Below are 15,904 nucleotides of genomic sequence, written 5' to 3'. Positions count from 1 at the left end.
CTTTCATGTAGGAAGTGAGAATTATAAATTCGAGTTATGTCTTTCAGACTTCCAGTCAGCCTTGTGTAGTAACCACTCAAATTACTTCCCATTTTATCTTTACTGGCACAGGTTGTCTTGGAAGCTAATCAACAATTATTGTTTTATAAAGAAAATGTAAATATCAGTTTCCAGTTAGTGTGATGCACTGAACATAAGAATATATTAAGTAGGTTCTTGAAATGGTAGTATTCTGATTACAAATGTAAAGTTCCTATGAAATGTCAATAGACTTCTAGTTCAAATTTTATTTAAGACATTACAATGAATGTGCATGTTATACACCTTGTTTCTGTACAAAGTGTAGCAATACTATTTGTGTTACATTTGTGATGGGTGAGTTGGACTAAAGGAATTCCTCTAAATTGTACAGCAGGACAGTCAGATGGGAGACTACCCATCTGAATTTGTAACAGTGTGAGATCTGGTCACTCATTCACAAATGTTTATAGTGCTGCTGCAGAGTCTTGAGTTTAAAATTTTGGTGAACTATTAATAAAATGATTCAGTTTATCTTTAAAAAAAATGTCTTCTGGGATGATGCTTACGATATTTGATTTTTTTTTACTTTGTATTATTGTTTTAAGAGCAATGAGTAATAGAATCCTTTTAATGTGTACTTTTACAGGACAAGATTCTGGAAGTAAAATCATGCAGCAATCTTTAGGAGCAACACAGCAGGAAAAACTACTGGGATTGTCTCCTGTTCAACAAAATTTGCAGGTTGGGAACATTTTTCAGTTAACCTGTTTTTTCTTAATTTTAATGAAGATAAGGTACCAAGAACAGTGTAATAATTAATAATCTCCTATATGTTGTTCTTATTGATTCTTATCCTAAACATAGTCATTAATCTTCCAAAAGTATGCTTTGGTGGGAGGAAAGAAAGTTGTTTTCCAATACCTTAGCGATGTTTCAGGAGCCGTTTTACAGTTTTAAACCTTTAAAAACAAAAACCTTTTTCTATTTTCTAAATGAAAATAAAGATAGCAGTCTGAAGGCATGTCTACACTGGGCAGTTATTTCAAAATAATTCCCCTTATTTGGAAATAACAAGCAGAGCATCCGCACTACCAAGCCAGTTATTTCAAAATAATAACTCCTGCTTCTTCTTCAAGAGATGTCCCTGTGGGTGCTCCACATTAGGTTGGTGTACCATCGCCAAGCATCAGAGTGGAGATTTGATAGCAGTGTCCCTCTGGCCGTGCACTGGCAGCCATGCACTGTTAGGTTGCAGGCATCATGCATGCGCGAGCCCCTTCTTCCCCCTCAGTTCCTTCTCTACTGTCTCTGGCTACAGATGGACTCAGCAGTGCTCCTTAGCTTCTTTGTGTCTTCATGATTATATGTCTTTAAAACCAGTCAATTATATTGTAGTAGTTAATTACTTATTTGTTAATTAGTTAGGTAGTTAGTTTAACAAAAAAACCTAAAAAACCCCCTAGATTAATTTAGGGGGTTTCTCCTAGTTAACTCCTTCCTGCAGTTTATGACTGCTTTCACAGACATGCCTGGCTCACTGGGGTTTAAGCGCTGGACATCGTGTAAAGAGCCTATCCCGATATCAGATGGTCATTCACAATGTGTCCGCTGCCTCGGAGAGCAGCATAACTCCCCAAAATGTCCTCATTGTGCAAGTTAAAATCACAGGCGCAGAAAGACAGAGACCTCCGCCTCAAGCTATTTTTACTTGAAAACTCTCTTAGACCAGCTTCTGTCCTAGGCCAACAGCCCAAGGAACATATACAGTGTGGAACCAAAAAGCCCGCCAAAAAGTGAGCCTCCTCATTACCTCAAGGAGCTATGGCACTGAAACAGCTGTCACCCTCACGGCAGGTGCGAAGGGCAGCGGCGGCACCGTGCTCTAGCACATATGACACTGTGAGCGTCTCCGGAATCCCCAGCGCAGATAAATAGCGGGCATACGCTAAATTGCGCTCTGAGGCATCAGGCTTCAAGTTGCCTGCCTCATTAGCTGTGGCACCATCCGGCATTGATATAATCTTGCCGACGAAGCATGAGAGTGCGGCGCCAACCATGTTAACAGGCGCCTCAGTCCTCATCACAGTGACACCTGATGCGGCACCAGTTTCTTCTTCGAGGAGTGTCCCCATGGGTTCTCCACCTTAGTTGCTTCAGTGCCGCTGGGCTCAAAGCTGGAGATTTGTGACAGCAGTACCCAGGCCGGCAACGCATGCAGGGAAGCCTGTGTGTGTGTCCTGAGGAGGCTACTGTGCATGGGTGGCCAGCCCCCCCATCTCAGTTCCTTCACTACCTCTACCGGCTGTGGTCACAGTTCAGCAGTCTCTCCTTCACCTTACTTAAGACCGTCTTCTTTGTATATAGTTATCTTTAGATAAGTTCAGTTATTGTTATATTCTTAGGGATAGTGATTGTTAGATTCTTAAACTTTCAACAACAACAACAAAAAGAGAGACAGAGAAGCGGCGATCGCCTCACTCAGGTAGCAGTGCTTAACTGTTGTGCGCTACTGCAGACCCTCCGGGACGTGCTGGAGATTCAAAAGGTGTACCACCTGCAAACTTTCCATCTCAATTTCTGACGGCCACAATCAGTCCCTCCATAGTCTCGGGCATCATCACGCATCAAACAACTTTCCACACTATCTAAAGGGTGAGGAAGCTTCAATTAAAAATGTCCAAATAGAGAACGGCTCAAGACCACCCACTGATTCTGATCAATCCACCCCTCTCAGACAAAGATCACTGGGACGGGGTCGGAAAGAGCGGCTCCCATGGGGTCGAGCCAAAAGAAACGGAAGAAGAGTAGCTTTACGAAAAGTTCCTACTCCTCTGGGACTGAGTCGCCATCAAGGAAGCGATCAGCCCAGGCTAATGCTGCAGCTCCACCCCAGGCAAAGGGGTCAGACAAGCAGCAATCTAAAGGGACCGGTAAGGAGAGTGGCCGAGATCCCAAGCACACACGCCGTGCGTCAGACAAAGCTCTGACAGGAGCAAACAGCAAAGCTTCCAAGTCAGCACCAGCAGAAAAAACAGTGTCAACACCCGAGGTGTGAAACAAACAGCGCTCACACACAGCACCCAGCCAGAGCACAATACCTGACATGGCACCGCTGGTACCGACAGCTTGGTCAGAATGGCTTCTCTCTCTGTTAGTGCAACTATTAACGCCTCCTGCCCTTCTATACCACTTGTTCCGCTCCCGATGCCTCAGTTCACAACAGCAGCTGAACTGACAGTTCACTCGGTACTGGGGACTCCCCTGTCCGGTACCGACCGTAATCCGAACACATTGCGGGGCTCTCTCTCAGCCACTCCAGTCAGTTCTATAGCAGCAAGCTTTAGCAATGATGAGGAGGACATACATAAACCACCTCACACGCCAAGGCATTATCCTCATAAGCCTCTGCAACAGACTCAGCAATGGTAGCCACCACAGTGGATGCCACCACTGGTCATGCCCAACTGGCCATATAGGGATCTTTGGGCTTGCTACAGACAACAACATTCCACACAACAATATCTACCCGTGACACCAAGGTCCCAGGCACCAACCATACAGTCCACAGAGTGTTACAGCTCAGGCACAGACAAGCAGGATGGAGATGTTATGGGGGAGGAACACAGTCCACCCTCCTCTCCACCCGTACACACTTCAACCACGTCACTTGATGACGCGATAATGCCTGCACCATCAACAATAGGGGATGATACTAAAACGTTCCAGGAACTTTTCAAGAGAATGGTAGAGGTCCGGGAGAGCCTTTCTCAGATGCTCCACTGATGCAACATAAGCTCAAAAGCATTTTCCAAATGTCTCTCCATCCAAAATTAGCCATCTCCATGAACGAGGCTCTTATGGATCCGGCCAAAAGCGTATGGAGCATTCCAGCCACAATCTCACCAATCTACAAAAGAATGGACAGAAAATACTCCCAAGGGAGCAGAATTCCTGTTCTCCTACCCAACACTGAACTCTCTGGTGGTAGAAGCAGTCAATCAAAGAGGAAGACAACAAAATATGCATACTGCTCCCAACGATTGGGATTGGAAGCGGCTAGATACGATGGGAAAGAATCATCAGCAAGCCTGCAGATCAGAATAGCCAACTACGCTGCATTATTAGCAAAATATACACACCACATATTTTATCAACTAGCGTCCTTTATTGATTCCGTTGAAGACACAAAGACAGAACAATTCAAAGCAAACATTAAAGAGGGTACAGTTATAGGGCACACAGCTATACAAAATGCGCTAGACTCAGCACACAGCAGCCAGATCTTCAGCCTCAGCTGTGGTTATGAGGAGGGCATCGTGGCTTCATCTCTCAGGCTTTCTGAGAGAGGTTCAAACCACTGTAGAGGACCTCCTATTTGAGGGCACGAAACTATTCACGGAGTCCACAAACACATCCTTCCACACTCTGAAAGATTCAAGGGCCACAATCAGAATGTTGGACATCCAAGTACCTGTCATAAGGAGACAATATAGATAATTCCAGCAAAGATACAGACCTCCAACATTTAACCAACAGCAGAGACATTTTGATAATAGACATAGACAGCATCAAAATAGACGGAGACAGACATCTGAACAGCCTTCCAACCAGCAACCATCGTCATCCAGATAACAGATTTGAAGTCCTGGTCAAGGGTCTGACAACCCCGGAATTTCCAAGGCAGCAAACAGAATCATCTATGCTATTTGGCAACAGACTAGTCAACTTCTATCCAGCCTGGTCTGCCATCAGGTGGGTGTTAGAAATCATAAGAACCAGCTACTGCATTCCTTTCACAACTGTTCTCCCATCCTACTTTTTCAGGGACCCCTCTCACAGGAACTTACTCTTGCAAGAGGCAGAACGCCTCATAGCTGTAGGGGCTATAGCGGAAGTCCCCAAACAACATGGACAAGGGTTTCTACTCCCATTATTTCCTTACCACCAAGAAGTTGGGGGGCTGGAGACCCATTTTGGATCTCCGCAAACTCAACCAGTTAATCAAATACCAATTCTTCAAGATGGTTATGCTGGCTACAATTATACCTGACCTGGAAAAAGGAGCATGGATGTCTACCTTTGACCTACAGGATGCCTATTTCCACATATCAATTCATCCATCACACAGGAGATTCCTCCATTTCACTATATAGCACAGGCAATTTCAATACAGAGTGTTACCGTTCGGACTTTCGACAGCCCCACGAGTTTTTTCAAAAGTAATCGCTTCCCACTTACCCAAAAACCCTTACGATAGTCCCTTGCCTGGATGACTGTCTAGTAACGAGCTCTACACAACAAGATATACAGCAAGCAGTCTCGACAACCAGAACCCTCTTCGACAAATTAGGTCTACTGTTAAATGTGCCAAAATGTGCCTTGTCCTCTACTCAAACACTGGAATTCTTAGGGGCACACCTAGACTGCATGAAAGACTAGGGCCTACCTACCATACCGCAGATTGCTCTCACTTAGGCTCCCCATAGAAACAGCGCAGGCAAGTCCATGCACAACAGCATGATCATGCCTACAAATACTGCGGCAAATGGCAGCATCCACATTTGTAGTACCTCATGCTCGATTATGCATGCGACCACTTCAAGCATGGCTACGCAAAACCTACCGACCTCGTGTTTATCTTTTGAGCAAAAGCCTTACTATGCTCAACAAGATAAAAGCCCTCCCTTGCATGGTGGACAATACACAACAACATATGTGTAGGAGTCCCCTTCCAACGGATTCCGCCATCAATAACAATCACTACAGATGCTTCCCTCCTAGGTTGGGGAGCCCATCTACAACACAGGGTCAATGGACGCAGCGCGAGACCAAATACCATATAAACCTACTGGAGTTAAGGGCTATAAGGAATGTCTCCATGCACTTTCTTCTTCTCATTCAAAACAAAATGGTACAGATACTCACAGACAACATCTTTATGATGTATTACATCAACAGACGGGGAGGATCATGCTCATATCACCTATGCCAGGAGGCACTATGCCTCTGGGAATGGTGTATTCTATGAAACATACACCTGGTCTCATCCTATCTACCAGGCAAAGACAACACATTGGCACACAATCTAAGCAGACTATTCCCACAAAACCACAAGTGGGAGATAAACCAATCAGTGTTCACTCACCTCTTCACGAAATGGGGATTCCCAATAGTGGACCTATTTGCAACACACAACAATGCTTGCTGCCCACAGTACTGTTCCAGAGCGGGCATAGGTCCTGGCTCTTTGGGGGATGCCTGCAATATAGAATGGAACACACACTTGGCATACGTGTTCCAGTCTTTTCCACTGATACAGTGAGTGATCCTCAAGATCAAGCAAGACGGGCCAGAGTAATACTCATAACACCCAACTGGCCCAGGCAAACGTGGTACCCATACCTGTTACGGATGAGCATCCGGCCACCACATTGATTCCCATCAGTCAGGGCTTTGCTGACCCAACAAAACGATTAAATTCCCCATCCGTGAATCCACAAGTTTCACATCCGGGCATAGATACTTGTTGGTTGAATCCCATGGAAAAAGACCTTTCTGGAAGCAGTACGGCTCGTCCTCACAAATTCTAGATGACCTGCAACAAGAAAGACATATGGTCAAAAATGGAAGAGGTTCGTGGCATGGTGTACAGCTCACAGCCATGAACTGCTCCACACGGGTGTATCACACATTCTACAATACTTGTTAGAGCTACACAACACGGGCCTCTCATGAGTACCATCAGGATGGGACTTGAACTTAGTACTAAAGGTGCTCATGGGTAAACTCTTCGAACCTCATGCCACTTGTTCACTATTACACTTGTCGATGAAAGTAGCTTTCCTTGTGGCAATTACCTCCGCAGGGCGTGTTGGCAAAATAGCAACTTTAATGGCGGACCCACCATACACCAAATTTCATAAGAATAAGGTCACACTTAGGACCCATCCCAAATTTCTACTCAAAGTACCTACCATGTTCCACTGCAACGAACCCATATACTTACCTGTTTTCTTCCCTAAACTGCACAAGGACAGCAAAGAAGCAGCTCTCCATACCTTGGATGTCTTTAGAGCACTGGCATTCTACCTACAGCGGACTATGCCCTTTCAAAAAACCCCACGGCTGTTTGTCTCATCAACAGAGAGGTCACATGGGTTGCCTATATCGAAACAAAGATTCTCAAAATGGACGTCTAGTTGCATTAAACTAGCGTATGCCAGAGTCCAGAGAGAACCCCCAACAACTGTGCAAACTCATTTGACATGGGCAATTGCAGCCACAATGGCATTTATACAGGATGTCCCAACAGAACACATCTGCAGGGCCTCCACATGGGCATCAACACATACCTTCACCCAACATTATGCGATACAGACATTCGCTAAGACAGAGACAAAACATTTGGCCACGCAATACTCTCGGCCTCAAAGGCTTAGCATTCAAAGCTCCCACCTCCTACTACAAATACTACTTTGTAATCACCTAAGGTGGAGCACCCACGGGGACACTCCTGAAAGAAGAAGGGAAGGTTACTCATCTGTGTAGTAACTGGAGTTCTTTGAGATGGTTGTCCCTGTGAGTGCTCCACCACCCATCCTCCTCCCCTCTGCTTCAGAATACAGCACATCCGGATCAGAGAAGGAACTGAGGGGAGAGCGCAGCCGCGCATGCGCAGTAGCCTCTTCAGAACACACACACTGGCTCCTTGCATGCGTGGCCGGCCAGGGGTACTGCTTTCCCAAATCTCTGAGGACAACCATCTCAAAGAACTCCAGTTACGACACAGGTGAGTAACCTTCCTTTCCTCGGTACCGAGGCATGATTCAGTGCCTCAGATACCTCTGTGACTCCCACGATGGCATTGACAACACCAGTTGGACATTACACCCAACACAGAGACTTATTAGTTTCATCGACTTATAACTCACCATTTTTAGCCTCTGAGCTCTCTCTCGCTATGTTATCACAGAGATCACTCTCTCAGGAAAGATTTTCATTTGAATCTGACGATGAATTCTCCTTACACTGATCAGACTATTTACTCTTCGGCTGTGTCCAGACTCCATGCCTCCGTCGACGGAGGCATGTAGATTAGCCAGATCGGAAGAGGGAAATGAAGCCGCGATTAAAATAATCGCGGCTTCATTTAAATTTAAATGGCTGCCCCGATCTGCCGATCAGCTGTTTGTCGGCAGATCGGGAGAGTCTGGACGCGATGCCCCGACAAAGAAGCCTTTCTTCATCGACACAGGTAAGCCTCGTGAAACCAGGTTTACCTGTGTCGATGAAGAAAGGCTTCTTTGTTGGGGCATCGCGTCCAGACTCTCCCGATCTGCCGACAAACAGCTGATCGGCAGATCGGGGCAGCCATTTAAATTTAAATGAAGCCGCGATTATTTTAATCGCGGCTTCATTTCCCTCTTCCGATCTGGCTAATCTACATGCCTCCGTCGACGGAGGCATGGAGTCTGGACACAGCCTTCTAGATTTGGGAATATGCCTTTATATTATGGCAGTCCCTGGGTATACCCCCAACCGACCCATACCCTTACTGGCAATACTATCAGAAATGGCAATATTATCAGAAACATCAGCATGGCCGGAAACGACACAAAGTGCAGTATCCCCCTCTAAATAGATACAAGAAGGGGTCACACCCACACAGGAGGCAGCACTCTTTCTGAACTAAACTGACTCCCTCCTCCCCAGTGGAGGGAAGGTCTCTGGCCGCAGCTCCAACTACCTCAGATGACGCTGCACATTTCCAAGACCCTTTTAAATACGTAGTTGCTGAATTAAACATTCCCCTTTAGGAGGTTGTAGAAAATCAACATGAGGTAACTGACATATTGTACTCTGTAACACTGTCAAAAATAACACTGCCAATTAATCCAGCAATAATGGAACCGGCAAAGATGGCGTGGCAAAATCTGTCATCAGTCTCTTCTACGGCTAAGAGAACAGATAAGAAATATTATGTCCCACCCAAAGGTTCTGAATTTCTTTTAACTCACCCAGTACCTAATTCCCTCGTAGTGGAGGTTGCACAACAAAAGTCCAAGCAGCAACAATACCGATCCACTCCATCGGACTGCGATAGCAAAAGGCTTGACGCATTTGGGTGCAAGATATATACGTCTTCTACTTTACAATTTCGCGTTTCGAACTACGCAGCTTTATTAAGCAAATATGACCACAGAAATTATACCAAACTGAACAACTTTACTGCAGATATTCCCGAGGCTCAGAAACAACAGTACAAAACACTGGTATCGGAAGGTCACACGACTGCTAGAACAGCATTACAAGCTGTGTTAGACACGGCTGATACAGCAGTAATAATGAGAAGGGTGTCGTGGGTTAGCTCCACTCCATTCCCCGGAGAGATTCAATCTACAATGGAAGATCTGCCTTTTGATAGTCAGAAATTGTTTGCAACTGACACCAATGAAATTCTCCACTCCATGAAAGACTTCAGAGTGACTCTTCAGTCTTTGGAGTTCTATAACCAACTCCCTAGAAGAGGGCAATATAGGTATCAGCCCTACTCGAGACTTCAATACCCTCCATATGCATAACATTACAATAGACAAGACCAACAACAACAGAGCAGAGGCAGAACCCAGCAGTGCCGCCCTTCCTCTACCAACAGTTGCAGCATTCCAATAAGCACATTTGAACATCAGGTCGAGGGTCTGGAGAGCCTCCCACCTATTCCGGAGCCATCGATACGAGCAAATCTGTTCCATCACCCTTCTTTAACAACTGGCAATGTATAAGCTCCGATAGAAGGAACCTGCAGATAACTGAAAAAGGCTATCTTATTCCCTTTGTGTCCTTACCCCCTTCCAACTCCCCTTCCCTGTCTCTTTTCAGGGACCACTCTCATGAGATACTACTTCAACAAGAGGTAGAGCACCTTTTGCAAATAGGGGCGATTGAACCAGTTCCCACACAATTTAGAGACAAGGGGTTCTACTCCCATTACTTCTTGACAATAAAAAAAGGTCGGGGGGTCGAAGACCCATCCTAGATCTTTGAGCCCTCAATAAATTCATTCAGAAACAAGAATTCAAGATGGTAACGCTTGCTACTATATTACCAGCATTGGAATAGGATGATTGGTTCTCATCCCTTGACTTGCAAGACACAGAATTTCACATTGCCATCCACCCTGCTCACAGAAGTTTTCTTCGTTTCGTTGTAGATTCTCAACACTACTAATTCGAGGTGCATCCACTTGGCCACTCTGCATCCCTGAGGGTGTTTTCAAAGGTTCTGGCGGTTGTCACAATGTATCTGAGAAAACTACACTGTCTCCTACACAAAAGATCCAATTTATAGGAACATGGCTCCACAATGGCCACCGCATCCCTACCTACAGACCTCTCCCCACTGTAACTTGAGACCATTGCTCCTTGTTCTGCCATCCTTTACTACGGTGAACAGCCTTTCTCCATCCTCTTTGGAACCTCCCTTCAGGAAGTTGAAGGCTGCTATCAAATCCCCCCTCAGTCTTCTCCTCAAACCTAAACTAAACAAACCCAAATCCCTCAGTCTCTCCTCATAGGTCATGTGCTCCAGCCCCCTAACCATATTAGTCACCCTCCACTGGACCCTCTCCAATATGTCCACATTCTTTCTTTAGTGGGGAGCCCAGAACTGGACACAGTACTCCAGATGTCACCTCATCAGAGCTGAATAAAGGGGAATAATCACTTCTCTAGATCTGGTGGCAGTGCTCCTCTCAGTGCACCCTAATATGCCATTAGCCTTCTTGGCTACAAGAGCATACTGTTGGCTAATATCCAGCTTCTCATTCACTGTAATCCCCAGGTCCTTTTCTGCAGAACTGTCCCCAGCCTGTAACAATGCTTGGGATTCTTCCATCCCAAGTGCAGGACTCTACACGTGATCTTGTTGAACCTCATCAGATTTCTTTTGGCCCAATCCTCTAATCTGTCTAGGTCACTGTGGACCCTATCCCTGACCTCCAGTGTATCTACTTCTCCCCCTAGCTTAGTGTCATTCTCAAACTTGCTGAGGATATAGTCCATCCCCCTCATCCAGGTCATTAATAAAGATGTTGAACAAAACCGGTCCTAGAACCGATCCTTGGGGCACTCTGCTAGAAACCAACTGCCAACCTGACATCGAGCCGTTGATCACTACCTGTTGGGCTCAACATTCTAGCCCGCTTTCTATCCATTTTACAGTCCATTTATCCAATCCATACTTCCTTAACTTGCTGGCAAGAATATTGTGGGAGACTGTATCAAAAGCTTTGCTAAAGTGAGTTGACTTGCTCACAAGAAGTACAAATGGTCCTTCATACAGTGGAGCCCAGAGCACCCATAAGACTTAACTACCATCCTCCTTACCTACCATCCTCGATTATCTTCTGCACCTTAAACAAGCGGGCCTTGCAATAAGCTTCATTAAAGTTCACCTTGCTGCTATTACTACCTTTTACTCTAAAGGTATGTCTACACTACAGCGTTATTTCGAAATATCTGTTTAAAGGGACCCCCCCCCCCGGACAGCTGGTTCTCAGCTTTCCCTGCTTGCTTGCCTACCTCGATGAGGGACACCAAAGCATTCTCTGCGTGCTCTTGTTGCCCTCACTTGGGACACCACAGCACTCTGCAGCATGGAGCCAGAGTTGCCCCTGGCCACTCTGGTGCTTCTCGTGGATGCGTTGCTGAGAGCCTGGCTGCATTTTCTGCAGGCTGCCATCCAGGAGGTCCATCGGGGGGCTGTCAGTATCCAGGAGGCCCTGGGGGAGAGCTTCCATCCTGAGGAGCACTAAGAGCCTTCCTGGTCTGCCTCACTGAGGGCTTGTGCCTCATTCCTCCCTCACGTTCTTTCACTTACCCCTCTGTAACCTCCCTTCCTGATGTCAAATAAAATACATGTGTTTTCATGAACACAAACTTTCTTTATTTAACAAAACTGGGGGGGGGGGAGGATAAAACTGTGGTGAGACTGGGGAAAGGAGGCGGGAGAGAGGAGAAGAGAGGCTGGGAGAAGGGAGAGGGAAACCTGGGAGGAGGGAGCTGGAAGGGGGAAACAAGGGGAAGAAGGGGCAGGGGAAGCTCAGGGCTTAGGGTTAGGGTGTCTCGCCAGACCAACCTGATTTTCATGCAAACCTGCTCCTGGGTTCGCATGTGGCCTTTGGTCGTGTCGAAGCAAAAACACGCTCCTCTCTGTTTAGGCGGCTAACAACTGATTTGCTTTATTGATCAGTAAAGCAAAGTGAGCCAAACGTGGTCCCAGCAAAGTCGGGCCCAGTAAAGCTGCTAATACAATCAATCCTAGAATATTTATACCCTAAGCCAAACAGTCTGATGTCAGGGCATCCAATTACAGAAACCCTCAATTAAATTTGGAAAAACAAAGCCTTATCAACAAGATGGCGGACAGGTACGAGGGAGTACATCTCCTGTCCCAACCAGCCCAATTAACACATACCAATAGCCCATCCTGTAGGCCTCTTCTCACGGGGTGACAGAAAGTTCACTCTGGTCTACGTGCTTGAGAGAAAAGCTGAAATGGTTTCTGATATACAAGATGGCTTCTAGCTAAACATAAAATAGCTTCTACAGTCGCCAGGCTGGCAGCTATCTTGCCATAGATGGCTGCATTCCTCCGTCTAGTGCGGAGATCATGGACGTTGGAGGCATCCCCCCAAACCTGAATAAGGTCCACGATCTCCACCCTGGACCAGGAAGTTGCATGCCTTCTCCGGGCCCTGGCAGGCTCCAGGGAGCTGGCAGACTGCTCGTGGGGAGTGGTGGAGGGCTGACTGCCAGTTGCTTGCTGGCTCATGTTTTGAGGCCATTGGGTCAGGGGCAGCGACTGCTGGCTTTGGGCTGGCAGGCTTGGAGCTGACACAGACACTGTGGCTAGAGTCAACTCCTTTAAGGGCTCCGGGGAGAAGGGAGGGAGAGGAGTGTTCTTGGTTGAGGCCGGAGTGGCCATCAGGGCACCCTGGGAAGGCTGGAGGCCCCCTATTTCAATATAAGTTTCTACACAGCACTTATTTCGAATTAGCTATTTCGAATTTGGCATTATTTCATTATGGAATGAGGTTTACCAAATTCAAAATAAGCCCTCTGCTATTTCGAATTAATGTCGAAATAGCGGTTTGGCTGTGTAGATGCTAGTAAAGTTATTTCGAAATAATAGCTGTTATTTCGAAACAGCTTTGCTATGTAGATATACTCTAAGATAGACAACTCATCCATATTTGCTCCTCCACTCACCACGAGGTTTTTAAAGGGTCTGCACTCTTTAACCAGACATCAGTCCATCAATACAACCGTGGGACCAGCTGTTAGTACTGAATGCTCTAACTCATCCGCCTTTCAAATCAATGGCCATCACCTCATTATTATACTTATCCATGAAAACTGTTTTCCTCGTAGCTATTATGTCGGCAAGACGGGTAGGAAGGTTGCAGCCCTAATGGCTGATCCCCCATACACCACATTTTTAAAAAACAAGGTCACTTTACGTACCCATCCCAAATTCCTCCCTCTTCCACCTCAATCAGACAATACACTTTCCCACCTTCTTCCCCAAACCACTCGCCAATTCTTTCAAGATGAAAATGCCCACCCTTGACCTGCGCAGAGCACTCTCTTTTTACCTGCAGTGAACTATTCCTTTTCAGGCATTTCCCAGACTATTTGTCTCAATAGCAAACCACGGTAAGGGCCAGGCCGTCTCATCACAGAGACTCTCCCACTGGATCTCGGATTGTATCAAGCTTTCTTATGCACAGTCAGATAGCCATGGATCTGGTTGAGTGTGCCTTTATGCTATCTCAATAGCATTCCTCCGTGGAGTACCCATAAGACACATTTGCACAGCTGCTACATGGTCCTCCAACCACACATTTGCAAAGCAGTACAGGGACCTTTTTCCAGCCTGAAACTAGCTAAGGCGGTTCTTTCCACCGCTTTTCTGCCAGATCCGAAGTCCCTACCTCCCTAAAGGGGAATTAGATTTTTAGTCACCTAGGGTATGTCTAGACTGCACCCTCTGCCGGCAGAGGGATGCAGATTAGGCTGGGCCAAATTGCTAATGAAGCGGGGATTTAAATATCCCGCGCTTCATTAGCATAAAAATGGCCGCTGCTTTTTTCCGGCACGGAGCTCTGTAGGACAAAAGCGGCAGTCTAGAGGCTGATCTATCACTAAAGAAAGCCTTTTCCGATAGATCCTGTATACCTCGTTTTACGAGGCATAATGGATCTATCGGAAAAGGCTTTCTTTAGTGATAGATCAGCCTAGACTGATGCTTTTCTCTTTCAAAGCTCCGTGCCGGAAACAAGCAGCGGCCATTTTTATGCTAATGAAGCACGGGATATTTAAATCCCCGCTTCATTAGCAATTTCGCCCAGCCTAATCTGCATCCCTCTGCCAGCAGAGGGGTGCAGTCTAGACATGCCCTTAATGTGGAACATTCACAGGGACGTCTCTCTCTCGAAGAGGAGGTTACTCACCTTGATAGTAACTGACATTCTTCGAGATGAGTGTCCCTGTGGGTGCTCCACAACCCTCCCTTCTTCCCCTCTACTTTGCGATTCTGGCCTTCTCAAGCCATGGTTCTGGGGTAGAGAAGGAACTGAGGAGCAGGCGGTGGGGGGAGCTCATGTATCGTGATGCCTGCAACCTAACAGCATGCAGCTGCTGGTGCACAGCCCGAGGGACACTGCTATCAAATCTCCTCTCTGAGGCTCAGTGGCGGTGCACCTACCTAATGTAGAGCACCCACAGGGACACTCATCTCAAAGAACGTTAGTTACTAGCGAGGTGAGTAACCTCCTCTTGTGAAGAGGAATAAGCTTATTTTGAAATAGTTATTTCAGGAGTTATTATTTTGAAATATCTTATTTTGAAATAACCTGGTAATGTCGACATAGAGTGAAAAATATATCTGCTAATTCAATACTCTGAGCTTTGCTGTTGCTATCTGTTCAGTCAGCAAAGTGCTCTAAGGTACACCCCCTACTTACACCATAGCAATTTTTATTCTTTATGTAGTGGGATTCAGTTGTTACCACTTATGTTTAACACCTGTGTGGAAAGTTTATTTTTTGGTGGGGGCTGTATAAGATGAGATATGCAGTTTTTTGCATTGTCTATTCAATTCAAAGCAAAGCAGGAATCATTTACGCTAACTCAGACTTCGGATAATTGGTTTTCGTTGATGCAGAAGTAGGGATGTAAACAAATAGTCAACTATTCGATAAGCAAATGCTATCGGGTAGTCGACTAGTGACTTGACTAGTCACTTTCTCCCTCCCTTGCTGCCTCTATCAGAGAGAGGCAGCAAATGGGGGTTCAGGAGCCAGCTGGGGAGAACTGGTGGTGCTTCCACCTTTGAAATGTAGCAAGACTAGGGCTCTTGCTACATTTCAAAAGCAGAAGCACTGTGGGAGCATGGGGCCAGAGGGAGACTCAAGCACCCTTATCGACTAATCAAATAATCTATGCAAATGCATCGACTATTCGATTAGTTAATTAATCTACATCTAATATCCTCATGCAGAAGCCTACAGAAAATATATGTGAAAAGCAATTGAAAGTATTTTATACTCAATGAGCAGGTTGTGCAAGGAAATCCTGTAAGTTATTTTTTCCGAAGGAAAAGGTAATGAGAGTTAATTGAGTTTTGTTTTGGTCCTAGTTGGATGTTCATACAGTTGGACAAAAGAGGCCTGCTACTAAACAGTTAACAAAAGGAGCTTTGTAAGTTGTATTTTTTTATACATAGTTTTGTTACAGCTATTTCTACTAATCTTTGCCTGTTTTACACTGTCATTTTGTAAACTGTAAATATAGCCATTGTATATTAGAATAAATGTTAATTA

General features: G+C 45.8%; 1 protein-coding gene across 2 annotated transcripts in view; it reads left to right on the top strand.

Moving 5' to 3' along the window:
• BICRAL (BICRA like chromatin remodeling complex associated protein) overlaps window positions 1-15,904 on the top strand; it is a 96,410-nt gene that overhangs the window by 64,934 nt on the left and 15,572 nt on the right. For both annotated transcript variants that reach the window (XM_075925436.2, XM_006122087.4), the window contains exons 7-8: window positions 668-762; window positions 15,721-15,782. In XM_075925436.2, coding sequence (XP_075781551.1) covers window positions 668-762; window positions 15,721-15,782 — 157 coding nt within the window. The remainder of the gene's footprint in view (window positions 1-667; window positions 763-15,720; window positions 15,783-15,904) is intronic.

Source organism: Pelodiscus sinensis, chromosome 3, assembly GCF_052426305.1.
Source record: "Pelodiscus sinensis isolate ZL-2025 chromosome 3, ASM5242630v1, whole genome shotgun sequence".
Taxonomy (NCBI): domain Eukaryota; kingdom Metazoa; phylum Chordata; order Testudines; family Trionychidae; genus Pelodiscus; species Pelodiscus sinensis.
The sequence above is the reverse complement of the archived record's forward strand: the minus strand, read 5'-3'. Positions and strand labels throughout refer to the sequence as shown.